Source organism: Coregonus clupeaformis, chromosome 6, assembly GCF_020615455.1.
Source record: "Coregonus clupeaformis isolate EN_2021a chromosome 6, ASM2061545v1, whole genome shotgun sequence".
In the NCBI taxonomy this organism is placed as follows: domain Eukaryota; kingdom Metazoa; phylum Chordata; class Actinopteri; order Salmoniformes; family Salmonidae; genus Coregonus; species Coregonus clupeaformis.
The window spans coordinates 924880-949913 of NC_059197.1; the positions used below are offsets into that span (position 1 = coordinate 924880).

Genomic DNA, 25034 nt, shown 5'->3' on the forward strand with positions numbered 1-25034 from the left:
AATCCAGTGACACAAACCTGACACCGTTCAGAAAAGGTGTCAGATATGGTCATCAGCAGAAACACATAACACTGACTACTGTCATTGTGTTTGCATATTTATATATCAACTTACAGAGGAATGGTAGTATTAGACCATTATTACCTTGAAAGAGAAAGTGTACCAAACAAAGACGGATGCAGAATTCTCCTTCAATTAGAAAAAAAATTGTCACCACTATGTCATCTTTGATATCAAATGATTCTATATTAATCAGATACAAATGTTCCAGTTCATATAAAAGTCTGACGTGTGGATGAACATGTCATTATAACAAACAGTAGCTCATTCATTCCAGTTTCAGGTGACTTGTTCAAATACTTATTTCAGTTGTCAGGCCAATCATTACCCATCCCAGAAAAATTAAGTATCATTGAACCGACCTGAAGGAATAATGGTCACGATTATGCAGATGAGCCAACTTCCATTCACTCAGAAAATGGTTTGCTTACAAGAACCTGGGACACCAGAGTGAATCCATATTCAGAGACACAGAGGCAGGGCTAGCTTTGATCAATGGCTTTTGTGAGGAACCCATTTGCGCAATACAGTCTAGTTAGCCATGACCACCAAGTCATGGAGGCAAAGTAAAGAAGAAAATACATTAGATCTATTAGTTCAGTGGTTCCCAACCTTTTTTGGTTACTGTACCGCCAACTGAATTTTGCTCTGCCTGGAGTACCCCTGAAGTACCCCCTCATGTGTATTTTACCAGTAGGCCTATGGTCTCATGAATATTCTCAAGTACCCCCTGTGGATAGACCAAGTACCCCCAGTGGTCCTAGTACCCCTTGTTGGGAACCACTGTTAGTTTATCTGCTGGGTCAAATCTGCCAATCAGACACCACGCGGGTCAGACTGAGAGCCAATCAACAACATCCTCCAGTTTTCACCATGTGTCAATCCAACTTACAAAAAAGAATGTTACAGACATCAGTTCATACTTTGGGTCAACTCTCCAGCAAACTTTGGAATGATATAAAAAAATCATAAAAAATATGCCTCCAATCCCAAAATCTAGGCACAGAAAAAGTACAAAGTGTAAAGAGGCTGTTCGTGAAGGCAAACAAATTAAATAAAACTGTATTTACATTAAAAGGCTAAGTACCAGATAAAGTTTAAAATATACAGGTTTTTCCAGTGTTTCTAGTGTTGACATATATAAAAATAGTTTTAAAAGCATAAAGTCAAGTCGTCCATAGTGAAAATAAAATGTTCTCCGTTGCTCCTCTAAGGTCACTTGAGGAGGATATATCCCATTGGAAAAGTTCAGTACATTATCATCATACTTGTGATAATATGAAGGAAGAGTAGTGTGGGTCTGTATGTGTCTGTGCGCGGCAGTGATAGTTGACGTCATAGCTCTTATAACGAGAGAAGTTGATGAGGGATGACACCGCTGGTTGTGTGGACAGGTTTCCTCACTCTGGCTAAAGAGTGTCCACCATGCTCTGTGTGCTCCTCCCTCTGTCTCCCTTTCACTGTCATCCTCCTTTCCTTTCTCTCCATCTCACCAGTCTCACATCTAGTTTGGGTAATGACCAGTTCCATTTGTTCTTCCCCACTTTCATCCTCCGCTCTGACTTGGATGAGTGTTCTCTCCAACCTCCTCTCTCTTCCAGGCCATCCCTTTATTCTCTCTCACACGGCCCTCTCTTTCTCAGGGGCTGGGGGGGGGAGCATGGTACTGAGGATGTCTATGAGGTTGTCCAGACCCCACAGGTAGCCATCCTCGCGGTTGCCCTCCATCCAGGGGGTCCGGTGGTCCAGCGTGAGGGGGGCAGGCAGGGGCACCGTCTTCCCAAAGTCTATCATCCACACACGAGCCAGCCCTGACGCATCGTGCACAAACAGCAGGGAGCTGCCCACCACCTTGGAGAAAACAGGACAGTTGAGTTCAGTCTGTCAGTGAGTGTGTTTGTTTGTGATTTAAAGCTGCACTATGCAGAAATCGCTAAAATTCTATTAGCTCGCCTAATTTCAGTTTGTGACAAAATAAGCATGTATAGTGTAGAGAATCATTCTACCATCTAAACCACTTTGAAGTATATTTTCCATAACCAAATATATTGTATTTCAAGCTGGTGTACAAAACTGAAAGTAAAAGACGCAAACACAAAACTTAAGAACGGGAAGCATAGAAATAGCGCACATAGAACAGATGTACCGCTTCTTAGACTTGCTTTCAATAAGGATGACAGATCTATAACTAAATATTTCTATGTCGATTTGGCCAGGTAGCCCAAAAAGTTACATATTGCAGCTTTAATAAGGAATTTGAATCATGTTCATATCAATCACATTTAATCATAATCCAGCATACAGGTTTGTTGAGGGAAAGTACTCATACTGAACTTTACTGTAAATATTGTCTTAATTTTCCTCCAGTAAGTAAAGCAGAGTACTATGGGTATAGGTAAGTGGGAAGCAGTATAGGGTGTGAGTGAGTGAGTGTGTTTGTATGGGTTACCTCATGTGTTCTGAAGAACTGTGATTTCTCCAGCACGGATCGCAGCTCCTCCAGACGTTGCAGGTAGAGTTTCTACCAGAGAGAGGAGAAGGTGAGACAAACAGTCAAACAGACAGTCAATCTGAAGGGACTGAGTAGGTCCCCCTAGAACTCAAGTTCCCTTATGTGCCACCCGACTAAATGTCCCTCTAGAAACACATACCAGGATCTGAATATTCCCATCCACAAAGTCTCCCAGGGCCTGCATGACCTGCTCCCGGTGTTTGGTCTTCTTAAAGTTGGTGTTACACGTCCCGTCCGCTCTCTGCACAGCACAAATCACAAACAACAGTATTTAGTCTCATTATTGATGCAATGAATTTTTTTTCTTTCATTTTTTTATTAAGTAAGCTGTATGTGACATATTTTTTAGTACTGACCCATCACACCCATTTCCTTGTCTCATTACTGTGACCAGGAACAAGTTATTTTGCCCATACATTTTAAACACAAAAACTATTTTTTCAATCCCCTAATTTTTACACCCAGTTGAACCCAGTGTGCCCCCTGACCTTGATGCCCTCGATTCGGAAGCCCAGAGTGGCAGTGGAGCTGAGGGTCTCTCTCCACTGCATGTATCTGGGCTTCAGGATGCCTTGTTGGGCCCTCTCCTGATCCGTAGGGGCCCCGGGGTCCACGGCCACCATCTTCTCATACATGTCCCTGCGGAGCCGCGGACGCTCCCTGGCCTTCAGTAGCTCCTCCTCCAGGTAGGTCCTGATAGGACAGGGAAGACAGGGTTAGTGGGCCAGTTCATTATCTAACGGCTGAGTTATCTAACAATAGTGATCTCCTCTCCAGCATTGGTCCTGGAGAGCCTCCGTGTGTGCAGAATTTAGTTTTGCTCTGATTAAGGTCTACTGACCGAAAGCTCAGCTACTTTTTGCATCCAGTGCCTTCACTAAATCGGTTTTGGGTGTGTGGTAGATTCTGGCTATTATTTTCCAGCTCAGTACGCCCCCGGTCTCTCACCTGCTGCCCATCTTGCAGTCCATGATGGAGGGAGAGTCAAAGTCAGCCAGGAGGTCGTCTATTAGGTTGTAATCTTGTTCGTTCCTCTGCACCACGCCGTAGTAGCCAGGGACGTAGGGACGCAGAATGTCCCCCATCAGCTTCAATAGGCACAGCTGCTCACACTCACAGTAGCGCTTCAACAAACGCCCATACTCCCCCGCATGGAAGTTACCTACGAGACAGAGGAGGGAGGGAGGGAGGGGAAAAGTGAGTGACAGAGGAAAGGAAAGTGAGAAATACTGAGAGAAAGAGAGTGAGTACAGAGAGAGTGTGTGAAAGAAAGAGGCCAGCAAGGAGAGAGAGAGAGAGAGAGATAGAGAAATAGAGAGGGAGAAAGAGAAAGAGAAAGGGAGTGGTGTATACCTGCGTGCCCGGCGAGCTGCACCCAGGGATAACGCTTGTTAAAGGACACGAAGGGAGACCAGTGCACCATCTGCCACGGCTTGGTCTGGAAGGATAGAAGCAACAAATGGGTTACACACCACCAGTCAGCTAAACTAGAGGTTTACATATGGTCGTTCCGACTCATTCCTACTTGGCCACAGCAGAAAACTGGATAGAAATGTTGTCTCGCTTATCAGTTGGTCATAAGACCATTTGAGAGGTTGATCAAAATAGTTTGAAAACTAATGATGTATAGACACACACCACACACACAGACATTTATGCAGACTCGACAGGAGGCAGAGAGTGAGAGGTCCCAGCCCGCTTGAGCCAAGGCCAGGTACACAACGTTTCTCACAGCCCCCATTCACAAAACATTGACCAGAAACATCACACTGGTTCCACAGTAAAAAAAACAACAACACATGAACACTGTGTGAGTTTGATTGAGTAAGTGTGTGAGTTTGCTGTGAGTCTGCTTGGGTATCTGTGAATGTGTGTGTAGAGTTGGTTTATCTTTATTGGAAAAATACAGCAAGGTCACTATGCAAGGGGCTTTGACGCAAGCAAGCAGAAAGGAGAACACACACCATCGATTATACACACACGTCACTGATTAGGAAATGATACTGTATGTGTGTGGGAAATCACAGGAGGGAGAGAGAGAATGAGGAAGATAGGGCCAGAGAGAGACAGATAGACAGAAGGAGAGTGCAAGAGAAAGAAAAGAAACCCATCTTTTATGATCATTTACAACCCTCAGACTGCTAAAGAATGCATGCCCCACTACAGTACAGCCCAGTACAACCAACCAACCCCAGCCAATGTTTGTCTGTCTGACTCGTCCGCACTCACACATCCTTTCCACTGAACTGCTGTGATGTTGTGCTGAACACAGAGCAAGGAAAGAGTAGTAATACAGGCCAGAGGCCGTATTCATAAAATATCTCAGAGTAGCAGTGCTGATCTAGGATCTGTCCATATAATCTTATTCATCATAATCTAAAAGGCTAACTGATCCTAAATCAACACTCCTACTCTGAGACGCTTTGTGGATACGGCCCTGAAGATGTACTGAATACATGGTAAAGAACAGAGACAGAGCAGGCCCGTAAGCCTAGTAGTCTGAGTCCCGGTACTGGTCAATGCCAACAAAGACTTCCGAGCTCTAAAGCTCTTTACCAGCTTAACCCTTACCTCAGAGCAGACGACACATTCACACTCACAAGAGCGTGATTCAAACACACAAAAGTGTACAGTCATCCACACATGCCTGCACACAATACCAGATTGAAAACATTGCAATATGAAGAAGACAAAGCCACTTCCTTTCAAGACAGAAGGAAAAGTGTAAAGAGGCAGAGGTAAATGTGACAGGTGAGCGATGAGCTAACTCCCAGGTGGCACAGCACTAATCTGCAGGGGGCTTTCAGCTAAATCAATCACTTTATCTATCATTCTCTCTCTCTGTCTCTCTCGGAGCTGAGCGTTGGGTTTGGGTGCTGGGTGTCACGCCAGGGTGTCTGGAGAGGAACGGGTAATCATAGCAGAGCTATACCCCTCCTAAATGGCTATCTTCTCCTCTTTCACTCGTCTCTCATCCACTCGTTTATCTCCCACTCGCTCGCTCTCCAGCAGTTCAGGCCAGACGGCATAATGAATGGCCGGGGGGGCGGTCAGATGTAACTCAGTCCCTCGATTCGATTTCACCACCTCCTCCCATCTCCACCTCCTTCATTATTACCTGACCTGAATGACCCAGGAGACGAGACTGATGATATGGAGTCGCTCACTTGATCTTCTTTCTCCTTCCCTCACTCTTGCCCAGAATCTGCCCTTACTTGTCCTTTCCGTAATTCCCATACTTTTACCTTCCTCAAAGTATCACTTCCTCACTCACTGCTTCCCGCTGTCATCCTAATCCCCCTCTATTTCCCTTTGCCCCTCTCTCCATCCTTACCTCCCTCTTTTCTTCCCTTCATCCTACACTACACTCTTGGAATGCGTCTGGCTCCTGTCATAATGATAGCAGCCATGAAAAACACACACAAATAGTGACATTCTGGACATCAGTGTTGTCCGCAAGAGGATAACGAAAGCTCTGTTCTGACCATGACCTACAGCGTTCTGACCATGAGGTCAAAAACGAAAGGCTGTGAAGCTCTGACCTACAGCCCTGGTGTCTATTCTGACAGCAACCGTCATCATAAATCCCCCTGGCTTACCACCGCCTTAGCCCAGATAGAGACAATGGAAACGTCAACTCAGAGCACCTTATTAACACCCACAACATGATTATAGCTTTTCATAATAAAGACAGATCCTAGGTGTTACAAACCTGGTCAAATAAAGTTACAATCAAATCTGGTGTTGAACCTAATGGACCCAATACACACCTGGCCCAGCCTACAGCTCTCCTTCTACCGGTCCATACTTGCTAATGCCAAAGCGGATAGATAATCCTTCACCTGTCCAGACCTGCCTCAACTAGAGAGGACAGGGTCTGTAGCAGCACCTACACACATACCTGTGTGGATCAGCACAGAGAGAGGAGAGACTGTGTACCTGCCGACCTCATATCTAATCCTAGAGAGAAACACAGCCTTACATACTGGATGTACACCAGGGGCGCATTCAGCAGGACGCAATGTTTTGGAACGTTCAGTTAGCAATATGCTATGTAGAACAAACATGCCTCTCTGACAAGTAGAATAAGGAATCACGTTGGCTCTATTTGTGTCATTTCTATCTGCAACGTTCGACAATGTGGCCCTACATCCAAGCCCACAAGGACAGGGACAGTCTTCACCTGTCCACACCAAAGTATATTACATCTATGACTATAGAAGACCAGTGTCATCTGGCTTCAACTCTTAGTTATACTATACTTAAGCAATAAGGCCCAAGGGGGTGTGGTATATAGCTAATAGGCACGACGCAATGCGGATGGCATATACCACAAACTCCCGAGGTGCCTTATTGCTATTATAGACTGGTTACCAACGTAATTAGAAGAGTAAAAATACATATTTTGTCATACCTGTGGTATACGGTCTGATATACCACGGCTTTCAGCCAATCAGCATTCAGGGCTCGACCCACCCAGTTTATATTGTACTGTATGTAAGCCACCAGTCAACATAACTCCCCTCAGCCACTCAACGATAACACTCGTTATACAAAAAACTGGGCAAAGTATGTTTTCCGAGTTAACTAACCCTCCCCAGACGACAAGTCCTTTTTAAACAGTCTATGCACACTATTCCCTTTATAGTGCACAACGTCTCCAATCTCAGCTCTTCCAAACAGTATATCTAATCTGTTTGTCTCAGTCTCATGTCTTACCTGGCAGACAGAGCAGTAGTGGAGCAGCAGACCACAGCTGACACAGGCACACACAGACACAGAGAGGAGGTGAGAGCGTAGCCAGTCCCACACACTCCGCACCATAAATACAGGGTCTCCAAACGTGACCTCCACGAGCATCCGGCGCTCCATCGGACTGTTCCTCAGTTAGCCTAGAGAGGTTAGCATTTAGCCTTGCCCCTCTCTGTATGTCCCTCTGTTAGCCTAGCATGAGCATTTAGCTACAGCCCTTCTATCTGTCCCTCAGCCCTGCAGCATTAGCAGTCAGCCAATGTAATTGCCTGGCTTTGTTCACTTCTGTGTTTCTGGTAAACATCCCCTCTCGTATGAGGTTACATTATAATCCCTCTCCCACTGAGCCCTCCCCCTCTCTCTCTGCCTTCTCTTTAACACCAATTCTTCATCTCGGTCCTCTCAGCAGCATTGTCACTCCTCTCTCACGGTCTCCCTACCTGATATTCTCTTCTCCCTCCCCAGTCTCATGCTCGCTCTTTAACTTGTCACTCTCCCTCCACTCTCCCTCCGCTCTCTCTCCCTCACACTAATCTGTCACTTAGCGCTACATTTTCCCTCTCCCCAAATTTGATGACCTCTGCCTCCCTTTTGTCCATTTTCCCTATCCAAGTGTCTTTCCCCTCTCTCACACCAACTGTCTTTCTGATATCAGTCCTCTCACAATCCGCTTATAGTAGTCTGTCACTGTCTCTCTCCCTCTCTCTAATCCCTCCATCAGCCTGTCCTGAGCCTGTGTCCTCAGAAAGCCAGAGTCCCCAGTGACAGACACGTCTGTAATACCCAGAGAGAAAGGGCCCCTTTACTCTACACTACTTTGACGACACATACTAGTCCCAGGAAATATACTTCTGTAGTGTAAAGAGACGGATCTCGATTCAAAATCTCTCTGAGAGATGTTTCCCACACTAGCTCCGGAGGTAGTGTGGGAGGCATCTACCCCACATTCACCACTGAGTAGTATAGTGTAAAGAAAATGGCTCTCCCACACCACATGTCCCTGCAAGAAGTACCTTAATACCAGCAGACAGCATTTTTTCGTTGTTAACTAAATTGAAAATTAAAGGATTTCAAAATATCTACACATATTTTACTAATGGAAATCCACAGACAGACGGAGAGAGAGAGTGGGGCAAAGACAACTTTCAAGTGTGTGAGTATGATGCAAAATACATTTACCTAACGTAGCCAATTCTGTTTTGTGGGAGTCATCATGCTGGAGACAAAGTGAATCACTAGATTGGATATTCAGAGAAAAACAACATTTCTAAATACCACTAAGCACTAACCCCACTTTTGCTCTCTCTCATTTCTATTGATTCTATGGAACCCAGGACTCCTTGGAAAACAGTGTCAATTGTTACTGAGTGGACTATCCTGACTAAATAAAGGAAATTGAAATCCACTAGAGTACTCCCCAATAGCTCCCTCTAAACCCTTCCCCCATTGTCCTGTTTCTCTTTGTCCCTCTGAGAAATTCCTCAGACATATGTAAGCCCAGAGAGAGAGAGAAAAAAAACTGGTATGTAGCTGTTCTGAATAGCTTTTGATTTATAAAAGGAGGTAGTCCCTGTTTTAGTGCTCACAATACCAGTGTGTCACTGCTGTAGTTTTGAAGACGTCCTCCAGCGATTGTTTTACTTTAACTGTTGAAAAGAGATATCCCAAGTATAAATCCAGTAAAGTACACACACTAAAGGGTAAAATAAACTATGTTGAGCAAAATAGTTGTTTTTAGACAGCTGCAAACTTGAAGGAGTACGGCATTCAATTAGTTGGTCTGATGGAAATCTGTGATGTCATCGGCCTTCCCCTTTGCTTGAGGAGCAATAGAGAACAAAAGAGGAAAGCCCCCCCCCCCCACACACTTGTGCTATGCCATGACTTACCTGGACCACCTATTGAGATGTGCCTTTTGTTAAGTAAATTTGGGATATCGCTTTTCAACAGTAAAAGTAAAAAAACATCGCTGGAGGACGTCTTACTTTTAGGTGTGATGCTGCTCTTTTTCAGGCCTTGTTTACATGAAACCACATCCCCTCCTTTCTGCTCTCTGTGGCATGAGCAGCACAGCCCACAGCTCAACCACAGCCCAGTTAACACACAAAAAACAGAAGTCTGATACAAATGTGTGTTCTAATGCTTTTGTGGACACTTCCAAGTATGTGTGAGAGTGTTCTTATGTGTATGCATGTTCGAGTGTGGCAAGTTTGCCATTGTGAGTTGAATAATGTGAGTTTATGTACAAGTTGGTTCTTGTGTGTGCATGTGGAGTATGTGCTGTATGCGCCCGTGTGCATGTGTGTGTAGGGAGGGTACTTTATCACTCCTCCTCCACTTATCTATAGTTTCCTCTGCGTTCTGTTCCACTGCCTGTGTATCAGGGGAAAACCTTACGCCGTGCTGCAAGGCTAAACAGGGGGAAGATAGTGTCAGAGAAATGAAGGGATGATGCAGGCAGAAAGATATTATGAAAATATGTCAAAAGTAATGTGTAATATTTAAGACGTTGCATTCAAAATACAGACCAAAGCCAGAGTGAAAAAGAAAAAAAGAGAAACAGCGCCATATATGGCAATGCTGTCGCCTAGCAACGCAACTGCCTTCAGCCCAATTTTCCATGACACTCTCTGAGCTGTAAATGCGAGACGCATCAGAGTGTGTAGTGTCTGAGTGCGTGCCTTCAACTCTGAATATGCATAGCGTGAGCAGGCAAGTATCCACTATGTACATCATTGAGCACAAAGTGTAACAACTGGTTTGGCCACACCTTGAAAGCATACAGTAAGCCAATAACAACCAAGGCCCTAATACTACCACAACCAACAACACTCCCATCAGTGCTGCCGTATCACACCAGCTAGATCCAAAATGGATGCCCAGTACAGTCACTCACTCCTTGGTGTTTCACTATGTTCCAGATATTCAATCATAACAGTAGTGTGGGTGGGATCTATAACATGGGAACTGCTGACATACCCGCTTTCATCCAGACTACATTCATACATTAACAAGGATGACACACACAGATATATGAAAATATCTGGACTCACAGAAGATAAAGCAAATGAGAGAGAGCAAATGATTGAGGAAAAGAGAGAGAGACAAAGTTGGTAGAAAGAGAGCAAGGGAGAGAGCTATGGCTAAGTGCTGAATTCAGGATGTTTGGGTACTTTTTTTTAAGGCTCACTCTCTCCACACATTGACTTACACACACAGCATAGAAACCCACTGGCGCACAAACAATATGAGAGTGAGTCACTCACATCAATATCATCTAAATAGGTCTGTCATTATGTGTTATTTGGAAGAACATCTCCCTTTCAGAGACATGAAGAAATTAGGACTGAACAGATGTTCTCCTGAAGTAGTTTATCTCAAACAAAGACACATTGATTACAACGACTATGCACTCAGAGAGAGACAAAGTAACAGGGAGAGAGCGAGAAAGTATGTGTGTGTTGGTGATATGTAACATTTAGACATTCTAGTATTTCCACACAGTCTCTCTCAGTGGTGACATCCAGGATTCACACCATTCTTGTTCAGGAAGAGAGCTTGCCTGCGTTTCAATTGGTCTATTTCCAGGAAAGACATCCTGTTTTTGAGCTCATGTCATTCCAAGCATTTTTTCTCAGGGCACATCAAAGGCCTCTGACTGCGGAGGGAAACATAATTTACCACTGAAAAAGGTTAGAGCTGGATCATACACGGGACAAAACAAGAACAACTTGGGGTTCAGCAAATGACCCTGTGTTCATCAAGCCGAGCTCATTAGTGACAATCACAGCTAAGGGTCATAGTGGTTGGGGTCATGGGTAAAGAGTCACTCAGGAGTCAAAGGTTCACTGATCACCAATAAACGCCCTATTTATTGGCTTAGGTGTATTATGTAAGCGACACCACAGGTTCACCTAGCCCTCTGATAGGCCAGCTGATTTCCACCATATTGTTTACACCCTACTGATCTATGTGTAAATACAATTGCACTCCAAATTCCTTCAGGCTAAAACGACATATATATGTCAGCGGGTCAAATATTTGACCCTTGAAGCAGCCACTGAGCTAATATTCACCACACACCCTGTGGTAGGAGCACATGGGCTTGGCGGCTTTGTGTGTGTGAAGTGTGAGATACAGATATATTAGCTAGGAGAAGATCTGACACAAACATTGACATAGAGAATTGTGAATTCCTCAGTCTCCAACGTGTGATTTTGAGTGTGTGTGTGTGTGTTATTGACATGCAGTCTGTAGGTCAACAACAATGGGGTTGTGGTACTGGAACATGCATTATCAGTGAATGTCTGCTCTGCCCATTAGGGCATCATTTCAATCATTGTGCATCTCTTCTGCATAAATTGAAAAAGACTATGCCTTATATCAATAGCATGAGAGCATACAGTAGGCTACAGCTGTACAATGGAAGTGTGTGTGTTTACAGAAAGTAGTCTAATAGAAAGCATGAGCTGGCATACACCCAGTGATAATATTTTGTGTAGAGGTGCTGACTAATGGCGAATAAACTGCAAGCTATAAAAATAAATAGAGTTGCACACTCTTTATATAAACTCCCGGTAATTCATTGGGTAAACCTCCAACATTCTACCCCGAAGAAGGCACAGTGATGCTGAAATGTTGGTAGTTTACCCAATAAATCACAGGGAGTTTTATTAGCCTCTGCAGCTCAGCTGGTAGAGCACGGCGCTTGTAACGCCAAGGTAGTGGGTTCGATCCCCGGGACCACCAATACACAAAAAATTTATGCACGCATGACTGTAAGTCGCTTTATATAAAAGCGTCTGCTAAATGGCATATTATTATATATAGAGAGTGTGCAATGCTCTTTATTTATTTGTTTGCAGAAAGTAAACAATAGGTCTATGTGTGTTTAAGTATGTGCCCATCCATGGCACTTCTAGCCAACATGTAGGACCGATTATAGCCAAAGAGTTTAACATAATACTACTGGGTGTTTTTGTATGTAACTTCATACAGAAGATAAACCTCTAGTCAGCAGACCTCCACCACATTTTACGCACATTAAAAAAGAAAAGAACGGCACACTCACCCCCATGCCTTCGTCTGGGCTGCCCAGCATGTTGCAAATGACTGGGGACAGGCTGGACTCGATGTCGCTGCCGGTGAAGTCATCCTCGGACTCTTCAAACGACGAGGCAGAGGACAAGCAGCCGGCGGAGGAGGAGTTGGAGAGCTTTCGGTGAAAGCGCATTAGCGCCGGGGAGCCTCCGCAGCCACTGTCCGAGCAGGGGGACTCATCATCGGCGTGTGGATCCAAGGATGATCCACCGACTCCGACTTCCATGGTCCTTGGATCTAGTGTTTCCTGGGTCCGACTGGGGCTTGGATCTCTTGTTATAATAAGCTTTGGGATAGTACCGGGGAAACGTTGGCTACCAAGTGGACTTTGGACCTGTCCGTGTGGCTGTTTTGGAGAGTTAATCGAGGGGTCCTCCTGTTTCCCCGACTCCACGGGACAACTGCTTTGTTCATTTTTCCTGACTGCTTCGGGTTCACAAGAAGCAGTGAGAAAGTTCGATTTGGTCATTTCTACCTCTGTGTGTGGCATATCACACCCTATCGGTTCTGACACGCCACTTGTCAGAGGTTCGTCCAAACGCACGCTCTGTGATGCCAGGGTCAGTCTTAAATTCTCCTCCCCAGATATGCGCCAATGGACTGAACCATCCGGTGGTACAGCCCCCGATACCACCCTGACCTCGGAGGCAACCCGACCCTGTTTATCAAATCCGAATGGCTTGTTTTCCATGGCCCTAGCCGGGGCATTCCAGACATAGTCCTCTCCCGTTGTTTCTGGGCCGCTGCGCTGCGTAACTGCGCAGCGGGTTCTGTCGAATCCTCTGGCCAGTGTATCCAAGCCCGTCGCATCGAAGGAAGAGTCGGCCGCTCCCTTGCTCACAACGTCACTGTCGAGAGCCTGACTCTTTTCATAATGAATTGCAGATGGGTATTCGACGACCGGGGTTGTGTAATCCACTACCTCCGACTCTGTCTGGCCGCTCAACAACTTTCCTCGCTCGTGACCACGAAGGGTTTCCGAATCTCCAGATCCGATTACCAGCCCTACCTCCGGTTGACCTGTGCCTGGCGAAGGCAACTTTGTCGTTTTCATCCGATTCCTGTAAAACCGGTCACCCCTTCGCTCATCACTGGTAAACCTGCAGATAGGGAGTTGTTTGGCTGTCTCAATTGGTTTCCATTTTGCTTTGCCTGGAGCCGGGGTGGAGTAGGAGAGACCCGAGCGCGTTTGACCCATTCTGTACACCTTAGTAGTAGCGCACAAGTCACACCTTCCGAGATGTGTCCAATTTGAAACAATTCGCAATGTGCTACAAAGTAACACATAAGTTACGTGCTCCACTCATTGTTACCAATGATGAATTACAATTATAGGAAAATGTTGATCAAATGTTTGAATGTTCCATATCTGCAAGAAAAAATATGAAAACAGTTTTAGAATATTTTTCCAAAACAAGTCACATAAGCTAGTGTACTGCTTTCCATTTGGTCTTATCTATGTCATATTGCAATAAACAACTTCAAACAATGTCATAAAGGTACAAGGTACACACTTTTGCTTTCATTAAAGAGATAAGACTGAAATTGTGTCTGTGTGAAGGGTGAACACAAATCAATATGGTTGTAAAACAGGAACTTTGTTTTTTTGTTTTTGTGCCTTTTGAGGCTAATAACTTGAGATACATTGCTTTGCTCATGTTTTTGTATTTGTATTTGTTATGATCCCCATTAGCTGCTGCCAAGGCAGCAGCTACTCTTCCTGGGGTCCTGCAGAATTAAGGCAGTTATACAATTTTAAAAACATTACAATACATTCACAACAGATTTCACAACACATTGTGTGTGCCCTCAGGTCCCTACTCTACTACCACATATCTACAACACAAAATCCATGTGTACGTGTGTATAGTGTGGAAGTTATTATGTGTTTGTATGCATCTGTCTGTGCCTATGTTTGTGTTGCTTCACAGCCCCCGCTGTGTATTTTTATCAGTTTTTTTAATCTAATTTTACTGCTCGTATGAGTTACTTGATGTGGAATAGAGTCCCATGTAGTCATGGCTCTATGTAGTACTATGTGCCTCCCATAGTCTGTTCTGGACTTGGGGACTGTGAAGAGACCTCTGGTGGCATGTCTTGTGGGGTATGCATGGGTGTCCGAGCTGTGTGCCAGTAGTTCAAACAGAGAGCTTGGTGAGTTAAACATGTCAATACCTCTCACAAATACAAGTAGTGATGAAGTCAATCTCTCCTCCACTTTGAGCCAGGAGAGATTGAGATGCATGGTATTAATGTTAGCTCTCTGTGTACATCTAAGGGCCAGCCGTGCTGCCCTGTGCTGAGCCTATTGCAATTTTCCTTAGTACCTCTTTGTGGCACCTGACCACACGACTGAACAGTAGTCCAGGTGCGACAAAACTAGGGCCTGTAGGACCTGCCTTGTTGATAGTGTTTTTAAGAAGGCAGAGCTGCACTTTATTATGGACAGACTTCTCCCATCTTAGCTACTGTTGTATCAATATGTTTACAATCCAGGGTTACTCCAAGCAGTTTAGTCACCTCATTTTGCTCAATTTCCACATTATACATTACAATATTTAGTTGAGGTTTAGGGTTTAGTAAATTATTTGTCCCAAATACAATGCTTTGAGTTTCAAAAATATTTAGGACTAACTTATTCCTTGCCACCCACTCTGAAACTAACTGCAGCTCTTTGTTATGTGTTGCAGTCATTTCAGTCGCTGTAGTAGCTGACTTGTATAGTGTTGAGTCATCCGCATACATAGACACATAGGCTTTACTCAAAGCATACATAGGCTTTACTCAAAGCCAGTGGCATGTCGTTAGTAAAGACTGAAAAAAGTAAGGGGCCTAGACAGCTGCCCTGGGGAATTCCTGATTCTACCTGGATTATGTTGGATAGGCTTCCATTAAAGAACACCCTCTGGGTTCAGTTAGACAGCGAACTCTTTATCCACAATATAGCAGGGGGTGTAAAGCCATAACACATATGTTTATCCAGCAGCAGACTATGATCGATAATGTCAACAGCCACACGGTAGTCTAACAAAACAACCCCTACAATCTTTTTATCATCAATTTCTCTCAGCCAACCATTAGTCATTTGTGTAAGTAACTGTGCTTGTTGAATGTCCTTCCCTATAAGTGGGCTGTCTGTTGTCAATTTGTTTACTGTAAAATAGCATTGTATCTGGTCAAACACACATTTTTCGAAAAGTTTACTAAGGGTTGGTAACAGGATGATTGGTCGGCTATTTGAGCCAGTAAAGGGGGCTTTATCTTCTTAGGTAGGGGAATTAATGCGTGATCCGAAAATGTGGTCGGAGGATTCGTATGGAGGGTGTGACACAATTGCGGAGCCTCCGGAGGTATGCAGAGGCCAATTCAAGCTCTGTACCACATCACTGTGTGGCTCTCAAATTGTGTAACAATGTGGAGGGCTCTGTATAGCTCCGCATTATTAAACAAACTCACTTCCTTGACAACTTCCTTCACAACAGCTTTGCTCTGACTTCTGCGGAGGCCGCATCGCAGAAAATGCTGTACTGCAGACATCGGATTACCATGCAAAGCCTTTTACCGAAGTAACTTTGGTCAACTCTTGAGTTCAACTCGGGATAACCAGTACCACGAAAGTGGGGCAATGAGAGTGTCGAATTTAGTCAAGATAAAAAATATATTGCTATTTTGATACCTGAGGCTTATTTGATCTAATAGAAGTTTTGTAATGCTTAGGTTGTTACGAGTGTACTGATATACTGTAAGTGTGATGCGTGTGACACATATCCCGGCAACTTTGAGAAAAAACACTTTAAATCGGAGTTGTCCCTGTAGAAATGTTAGACGATCTATGCAGCTCACTCTCCATTGAATACAGGCGGTTGACGTCAACACTCCTCATCGAATATTTAAAACATTATTAAAATAAGGAGATGTATCCACCAATCGAAAGAGAGGAATAGGCGGATCTTGACAGCCTGCCATTCCGCTTTGTGGACAATGAATCCCATTGTTAGGGCGGTGACACAAACATCTCGTCATTATATCTACACTGAACAAAAATATAAACGCAACATGCAACAATTTCAAACATTTTTCAGAGTTATAGTTCAGATAAGGAAATCAGTCAACTGAAATATTTTCATTAGGCCCTAATCTATGGATTTCACGAGTGGGAATAAAGATATGTATCTGTTGGTCACAGATACCTTTAAAAAAAAAAGTGGGGGCATGGATCAGAAAACCAGTCAGTATCTGGTGTGACCACCATTTGCCTCATGCAGCATGACACATCTCCTTCGCTTAGAGTTGATCAGGCTGTTGATTGTGGTCCCACTCCTATTCAATGGCTGTGCAAAGTTGCTGGATATTGTCGGGAACTGGAATACGCTGACGTACACATAGATCCAGAGCATCCCAAATATGCTCAATGGGTGACATGTCTGGTGAGTATGCAGGCCATGGAAGAACTGGGACATTTTCAGCTTCCAGGAATTGTGTACAGATCCTTGCGACATGGGGCTGTGCATTATTATGCTGAAACATTAGGTGATGTCAGCGAATGAATGGCACGACAATGGGCCTCAGGATCTCGTCACAGTATCTCTGTGCATTCAAATTGCCATCAATAAAATGCAATTGTGTTCGTTGTCCGTAGCTTATGCCTGCCCATACCATAACCCCACCGCCAGCATGGGGCACAATGTTCACAATGTTGACATCAGCAAACTGTTCGCCCACACGACGCCATTCACGCTGTCTGCCATCTGCCCTCTGCCCGGTACTGTTGAAACCGGGATTCATCCGTGAAGAGCACACTTCTCCAGTGTACCAGTGGCCATCGAAGGTGAGTATTTGCCCACTGAAGTCAGGTCAATCAATCAATTTTCAATCAATTTTATTTTATATAGCCCTTCTTACATCAGCTAATATCTCGAAGTGCTGTACAGAAACCCAGCCTAAAACCCCAAACAGCTAGTAATGCAGGTGTAGAAGCACGGTGGCTAGGAAAAACTCCCTAGAAAGGCAAAACCTAGGAAGAAACCTAGAGAGGAACCAGGCTATGAGGGGTGGCCAGTCCTCTTCTGGCTGTGCCGGGTGGAGATTATAACAGAACCATGCCAAGATGTTCAAAAATGTTCATAAGTGACAAGCATGGTCAAATAATAATCAGGAATAAATCTCAGTTGGCTTTTCATAGCCGATCATTAGAGTTTAAAACAGCAGGTCTGGGACAGGTAGGGGTTCCATAACCGCAGGCAGAACAGTTTAAACTGGAATAGCAGCAAGGCCGGGCGGACTGGGGACAGCAAGGAGTCACCACGGCCGGTAGTCCCGACGTATGGTCCTAGGGCTCAGGTCTCTCAGTTGGCTTTTCATAGCCGATCATTTAGAGTTGAAAACAGCAGGTCTGGGACAGGTAGGGGTTTCGTAGCCGCAGGCAGAACAGTTGAAACTGGAATAGCAGCAAGGCCAGGCGGACTGGGGACAGCAAGGTGTCATCATGCCCGGTAGTCCTGACGTATGGTCCTAGGGCTCAGGTTCTCAGAGAGAAAGAGAGAACGAGAGAATTAGAGAGAGCATACTTAAATTCACACAGGACACTGGATAAGACAGGAGAAGTACTCCAGGTATAACCAACTAACCCCAGCCCCCCGACACATAAACTACTGCAGCATAAATACTGGAGGCTGAGACAGGAGCGGTCCGGAGACACTGTGGCCCCATCCGAAGAAACCCCGGACAGGGCCAAACAGGAAGGATATAACCCCACCCACTCCGCCAAAGCACAGCCCCCGCACCACTAGAGGGATATCCCCAACCACCAACTTACAATCCTGAGACAAGGCCGAGTATAGCCCACAGAGGTCTCCACCACAGCACAAACCAAGGGGGGCGCCAACCCAGACAGGAAGATCACGTCAGTAACTCAACCCACTCAAGTGACGCACCCCTCCCAGGGACGGCATGAAAGAGCACCAGCAAGCCAGTGACTCAGCCCCTGCAACAGGGTTAGAGGCAGAGAACCCCAGTGGAGAGGGGAACCGGCCCGGCAGAGACAGCAAGGGCTGTTCGTTGCTCCAGCCTTTCCGTTCACCTTCACACTCCTGGGCCAGACTACACTCAATCATATGACCTACTGAAGAGATAAGTCTTCAGTAAAGACTTAAAGGTTGAGACCGAGTCTGCGTCTCTCACATGGGTAGGCAGACTGTTCCATAAAAATGGAGATCTATAGGAGAAAGCCCTGCCTCCCGCTGTTTGCTTAGAAATTCTAGGGACAATTAGGAGGCCTGCGTCTTGTGACCGTAGCGTACGTATTGGTATGTACGGCAGGACCAACTCGGAAAGATAGGTAGGAGCAAGCCCATGTAACGCTTTATAGGTTAACAGTAAAACCTTGAAATCAGCCCTTGCCTTAACAGGAAGCCAGTGTAGGGAAGCTAGCACTGGAGTAATATGATCAAATTTCTTGGTTCTAGTCAGGATTCTAGCAGCCGTATTTAGCACTAACTGAAGTTTATTTAGTGCTTTATCCGGTAGCCGGAAAATAGAGCATTGCAGTAGTCTAATCTAGAAGTAACAAATGCATGGATTAATTTTTCTGCATCATTTTTGGACAGAAAATTTCTGATTTTTGCAATGTTACGTAGATGGAAAAAAGCTGTCCTTGAAACAGTCTTGATATGTTCGTCAAAAGAGAGATCAGGGTCAAGAGTAACGCCTAGGTCCTTCACAGTTTTATTTGAGACGACTTTACAACCATCAAGATGAATTGTCAGATTCAAGACCCTGGAGAGGACAACGAGCATGCAGATGAGCTTCCCTGAGACGGTTTCTGACAGTTTGTGCAGAAATTATTTGGTTGTGCAAACCCACAGTTTCATCAGCTGTCCGGGTGACTGGTCTCAGACAATCCCGCAGGTGAAGAAACTGGATGTGGAGGTCCTGGGCTGGCGTGGTAACACGTGGTCTGCGGTTGTGAGGGCGGTTGGACGTACTTCCAAATTCTCTAAAACGACGTTGGTAGAGAAATGAACATTCAATTGTTTGGCAACAGCTCTGGTGGACATTCCTGCAGTCAGCATACAAATTGTACACTCCCTCAACTTGAGATATCTGTGGCATTGTGTTGTGTGACAAAACCGCACCTTTTAGAGTGGCCTTTTATTGTCCCCAGCACAAGGTGCACCTGTGTAATGGTCATGCTGTTTAATCAACTTCTTGATATGCCACACCTGTCAGGTGGATGGATTATCTTGGGAAAGGAGAAATGCTCACTAACAGGGATGTAAACAAATGTGTGCACAACATTTGAGATAAATAAGCTTTTTGTGCATATGGAACATTTCTGGGATCTTTTATTTCAGCTCATGAAACATGGGACCAACACTTTACATGTTGCATTTATATTTTTGTTCAGTATAGTATCTCTGCCTAGAGTATCTCCTGGAATACAAGCTACGTTGGCTTCAGAAAGGCCACAGGAGCCAGGCCCAAGTTGACGTGACTTCATCTAGATTTTAGATTGATCCATCTGACGTCTTCCGTAAGCAGCATCAGGAACCTAATTAGGCAACAGCTGTAGCTAATATCACCTTCTACCCAAGATGGAAAAGGTAGCGAGACATCCCACTCCCAAATGTTTTCTGTTTCAATGGAAGTCAATGAACTAAGTAGAACTATCGCATTGGTGTCTATGGGAGAGCCATCCCCTTAAGTAGACCGGAACTGACCATTGTTTTCAATGGTAAACGGCCTGAGTGAACTATCTTATGTTATCCACCATCTTTGCTTCTACCGTGCTGCCCACATTTCTGCTGCCCTCCAGTAACCTAACGTAGCAGGCGTAAAAGAACGCTGTTTCTTTCTTTCTGGTCCTGACAAAAAAAAAAGAACTGTCAGGGCAGGTTCTCTTCTGCCCTGTTCAACCAATCCAGTAAATTTGGAGCAGGGGTTAAGTTGGATTGTCACCTTGTTAACGTCCAAAAGTGGAAGTCACGTCACAGGCTCTCTTTCCATTTCCCATGAAAACCGGATGCATCCGGTTTTGTGGCCCTCCAGTGTTGCAATGTCACAATACATAACTGACTATTGGTTTCCAGCTTTATTATGCTAAGGAAAAGCTTCTAAGTGGAAGTTAATAAGATGAAACAACAACAACAATGCTTACAGGCAAAGACGGCGTGCCAATTTCCCCTAGCATCAAATCAGCAGAGAGAGTGAAGTAGTTGTTACAATTACTTGGCCTAAGTTTGCTTAACACCGAATCCCCTACAGTAGGGATGGGCAACTATGATGGGGGTGGGGATCACAGAAAAACTGAACTCATTTTACATTTTAGCAGACGCTCTTATCCAGAGCGACTTACAGTTAGTGAGTGCATACATCTTCATTATTTTTTTTCATACTGGAATCGAACCCACAACCCTGGCGTTGCAAATGCCATGCTCTACCAACTGAGCTACATCCCTGCCGGCCATTCCCTCCCCTACCCTGGACGACGCTGGGCCAATTGTGCGCCGCCCCATGGGTCTACCGGTCACGGCTGGCTACGACAGAGCCTGGATTCGAACCAGGATCTCTAGTGGCACAGCTAGCACTGCGATGCAGTGCCTTAGACCACTGCGCCACATCATGAGGTGCCAGTTGCACATCCCTGGCCTACAGAATGGAGAGAATCTAGGACATTGGAAGGGGGTCAGTTCAGTTCCTAGTTTGTGACATTGTAACACTGATGTGTCATAATCACCAAGAAAAATTACAGAACAGAAAAAAAGGCAGGTCAAATTATATTTAGTATTTCACCACACATTGAAATGGGGAAATGTAATATGACTAAAGTTCATATTTAGTTTAGAGTGATCAACACAATGTTTAGAATATTTTGAGTTTATGTAATACACCCTTTCCAGTGTTCTGTTTGTGACACTCAAGGTGCGGATTGATGGTCACTAGACTTGATGCTAAATGTTATGGATTATTCTCATATCTGTTGATAGTGATTGACACCAGACTGGAGGTACAAGGACCAAGGACACACTGTTGTATTGATGACATTTTGTGAACACTGTGTGATTCTGTAGCAGCTGACAAAGTCACTGCCTTTTTGTTGACTTCCTACAAGCCTCTCGGGCTGGTGTTTGAGAAATGGATCGTGTGTTGCAATGTGACCTGCTGACCCAGGTTCCACAATAGAGAAGAGGCCTGCATTTTTCCACATGTGGACTTGAATAGTCCCATGCAGGATCTATGCATCATGCCAATACAATACACTGACTCATAATCATGCGGTCTGACTATAATGTCCAGACAGAATGAGAGCAGCACGACAGTAGCAACCCTGTCAAGTCAGGAAGGAGTGCTTAGGCACAGGAAATGAGATTGGAAGGAAAATCATGGAAAGATTTGCTCATGCAACCTCCACACACACACACACACTAACCACTAAAACACACACACACTTATCTGGGCATAATGAATGACTCACACAAGGATGACGACAACACTGTGCTGCGTTGATACACCCCTCACGGATAGGGATGTTACAATGTCCTTTTAGGGAAACTGGTGTGGAGTGTGAACTCCAGAGATTAACACACGTCACTGATGGTGAGATACATTTAGCAACCAAGCAGACACCACAAAATAACCCAGTATGGTCATACAAAAAGATTAATGATGAACACATTAACCAGTTAGCCTAATGTAACAGGTTGAAGTTTGTAGCCGCTACTCCACCTTGTTTAACAAGATGTCCTTGGATAAATAGAAATACTACTAAACATGAACAAAACACAGGTTCTTCACATCAGGGGTGGAGCATGGAAATGATAAGACATATTGCAATAGAAAGCTTTAATTTATTTTTGTAGCAGCAAGCTTTTTTCTTCTTCTGTAGTAGCAAGCGGCAATGCTCTCAATATCACCCTTAATAATCAACTACTGTAGCAATAATCATAGCGCTCTGCACATATCAAACATGATCTTCAGCGCTATTGATCTAACAACAAGCTATCCAATAGTTAGATTCAATATCAGATTTCAACAATAGTTGAGGAAGGCGTGCTCAGGAAGACGGCGAGCGGAGCTGGAGGGAGATGGGCACTCGCCGCAAGCACACTTACAAAGGATTTGGATTAGGCCACACTGTCCCCACTCTTGTCCTTCCATAGCACGCAAACCTGTAGCCTGGACAGATAAAAAGGGATCAGCTGAACACTTTTTTTTCTCTTTCAATTGTAACTGGTGGATCGCAACCAACTGAAAGGTGCATTCACCGCCACCTACTGTACTGTGGTTTGAGGCCAGTCATGGCTTCCCTATTAATCTATTTCTCTGTGTTTCTGCCTACTGTTCTGGAGTGTGAATTCATTAGACTTTGTGACACAAAAAGGGAAAGGAAGAAAAATTGCCCTACCAACTAACCCTACACTCATTAAAACCTCACCACTATTCCACTATTTGGCCCTATCTGATCCTACACCAGGCCGGCAGCCTGGGAGGACGGGACGCTATCGTTCAACATACCTTGTAACTCTTCTGCAGTAAAACCTCGTACACCCAAGTACTTCTCTACAGCTGCCACCACAATATCTATTTTCTACGATTTACGTTCAATTTCTGCGGTACAGTTGATAACCATGACTATGAACGCCAAGAAACCAACCTTACTGAAGCACATGCTATTCTTATCACTCTCTACTGGTCTTGGCCTACTCACAGCCTCTCAGGATCCCTCGCCCTGGACCCATCTTCTTCTACTGCTCTCTTCACTGCCTCAGCATATGACATCTTCTGTACTACTCTGATCTTGGCAACCTCAACCTGCCCTTCTCTCAACGGACACTTCTGATGTCCAGCACCATGGGTTAACACACACAACTTATTCCACCGATACTACACATTCCTTTGTCTCATGCCCTCTTGCACACTTCTCACATCTAGGAATCTCCCTCTTACACACTGCTGCAACATGACCATAAGCTTGGCACCTAAAATACCGTAATGGGTTCGGGACAAAAGCTCTCATGGGATAACTGACACATCCTAACTTGAGCTTGTCGGGTACACTCTGCATCAAAACTCAGGACAGACAGTGTCTTTTCTGTTTTACCACGCTCTCCACCGGGTCTGCGTCACACCAAACGCCGGGTGTCACAGACACCGGGAATCTTCCATTTCAGTTGATCCTCCTTAACACTTAACACCACCCCAGTTATCACTCCTTTCAAATGGGCCCTGCTCCGGAGAGCACAGCAAGTCACAGTTCTTGTCCCTAGGCACGTGATGCGGAGCGACCGCTCTCTCTGGAGGGAAGAAACGCAAAGAATCATCACGAGTCCACTTCAAGTTACATTCACCGAGTCAACAGTCCCCAACCTCTTCATCACCCAACCTGACACCACATATGGATCTCCCTCCCACTGGGCCAGAATCATCTTTATCATCATCGGGACGAGGCTCGAACTCCGCGGTCTTCACCGCACCTGCCACCGAAGGTAATTCATCCTCACTCTCGTCAGGTTAAACTTCTGAGCTACCGAGTACGTTTTTTTTTTGTACTCACCGCCAATCTTCCATGCCACTTCCCTATACACTTAGCTCCTTTCCTTCTTCCGCTCTTTCTGCTCCTTCATCCGCTGTAGTAGCAAACTGTTCAAATGGTTCTTGCCACCATGTCGCATCGACTCAAAAAGCTCTACCACCAGGCATTTATACACAAAACCCTGCTCCACACACACAGGCAGCACCTGGAACTAATTACAATTAAGTGACGCATGTCACACTAAGATATACACACTATGATGATCACAATACATTTTATAAGATACATATGGGCTACAGTAATTGAAACACATTAAATCTATGGTCAAATGGTATACTGATGAGCAGAGAGACAACATTTAGAGCTGATGTTATCACCCCAGATATCAATAAGAGATAGAATAGGCTACAAAGCACCATAAAAAACAACTACTTCTCCAACAAGTATCAGACTTTCTCCATAAACTGAAATGAAAACTTACCATCAGTCAAGTGTCTGCCAATAACATGTTTATTGTATCAAAGTGTATAGGCTGGTTGTGTGATGCCAAACCCATGATGCTTCTCCTTGCTTGTTAGGCTGGGAACAAGAGTCATAGTGTGATACCTACTGTATCTGTATCTGGGTGTGGAGGGGATGTTAATGCGGCTTATCTGTTTGCTGTGTGTGTATGTGTGCAATATCATGAGGTAAGAGCATGTGGTTAAAGTAATAGAGGAAGCGCATGTCAAAATACTTGCGCACTGAGCATGGAGTGTTTAAGTTGCTCTTCTTCTTCTTCTTCTTCTTCTTCTTCTTCTTCTTCTTCTTCTTCTTCTATGGTATTATGGCGGTCCGCAAACAAACGTTAGAGGTGCATGCCATCACCCACTGTACGGGGGGACACACACTCATATTGTTCCCAAATAATTAACAAAAGACAAAGAAACAAAAACAAAAATCAATGTACTTCTTTAGTCAGATTCAAATGTCAACTCCGAGCCCTACAGGCTCTGGGACCTGAGAAGGAAGAGCATCTTCGGACAGTATTCCTTGCAATGTTTCGGCTGTAAAGTCCTGGAGACCCAATAACTTTTCAGC

General features: G+C 44.7%; 1 protein-coding gene across 3 annotated transcripts; it reads right to left on the minus strand.

The window, feature by feature from the left end:
* Positions 1-726: 726 nt before the first annotated feature.
* Positions 727-24718, minus strand: LOC121567367 (inositol-trisphosphate 3-kinase C). Of its 3 annotated transcripts, XM_041877369.2 has the most exons (8): positions 24436-24718; positions 12396-13793; positions 3926-4010; positions 3521-3734; positions 3061-3265; positions 2712-2813; positions 2510-2581; positions 727-1911 (listed from the first exon to the last, which is right to left on the minus strand). In XM_041877369.2, exons 2-8 carry the CDS (start codon positions 13620-13622, stop codon positions 1681-1683), a joined length of 2136 nt encoding a protein of 711 aa, XP_041733303.1. In that variant the 5' UTR covers positions 13623-13793; positions 24436-24718; the 3' UTR covers positions 727-1680. The 3 variants fall into 3 exon arrangements, with proteins under 3 accessions (XP_041733303.1, XP_041733302.1, XP_041733304.1); XM_041877368.2 differs by lacking the exon at positions 24436-24718 and having other exon boundaries at positions 12396-13982; XM_041877370.2 differs by lacking the exons at positions 12396-13793; positions 24436-24718 and adding an exon at positions 7292-8304.
* Between the last annotated feature and the right edge of the window lie 316 nt (positions 24719-25034).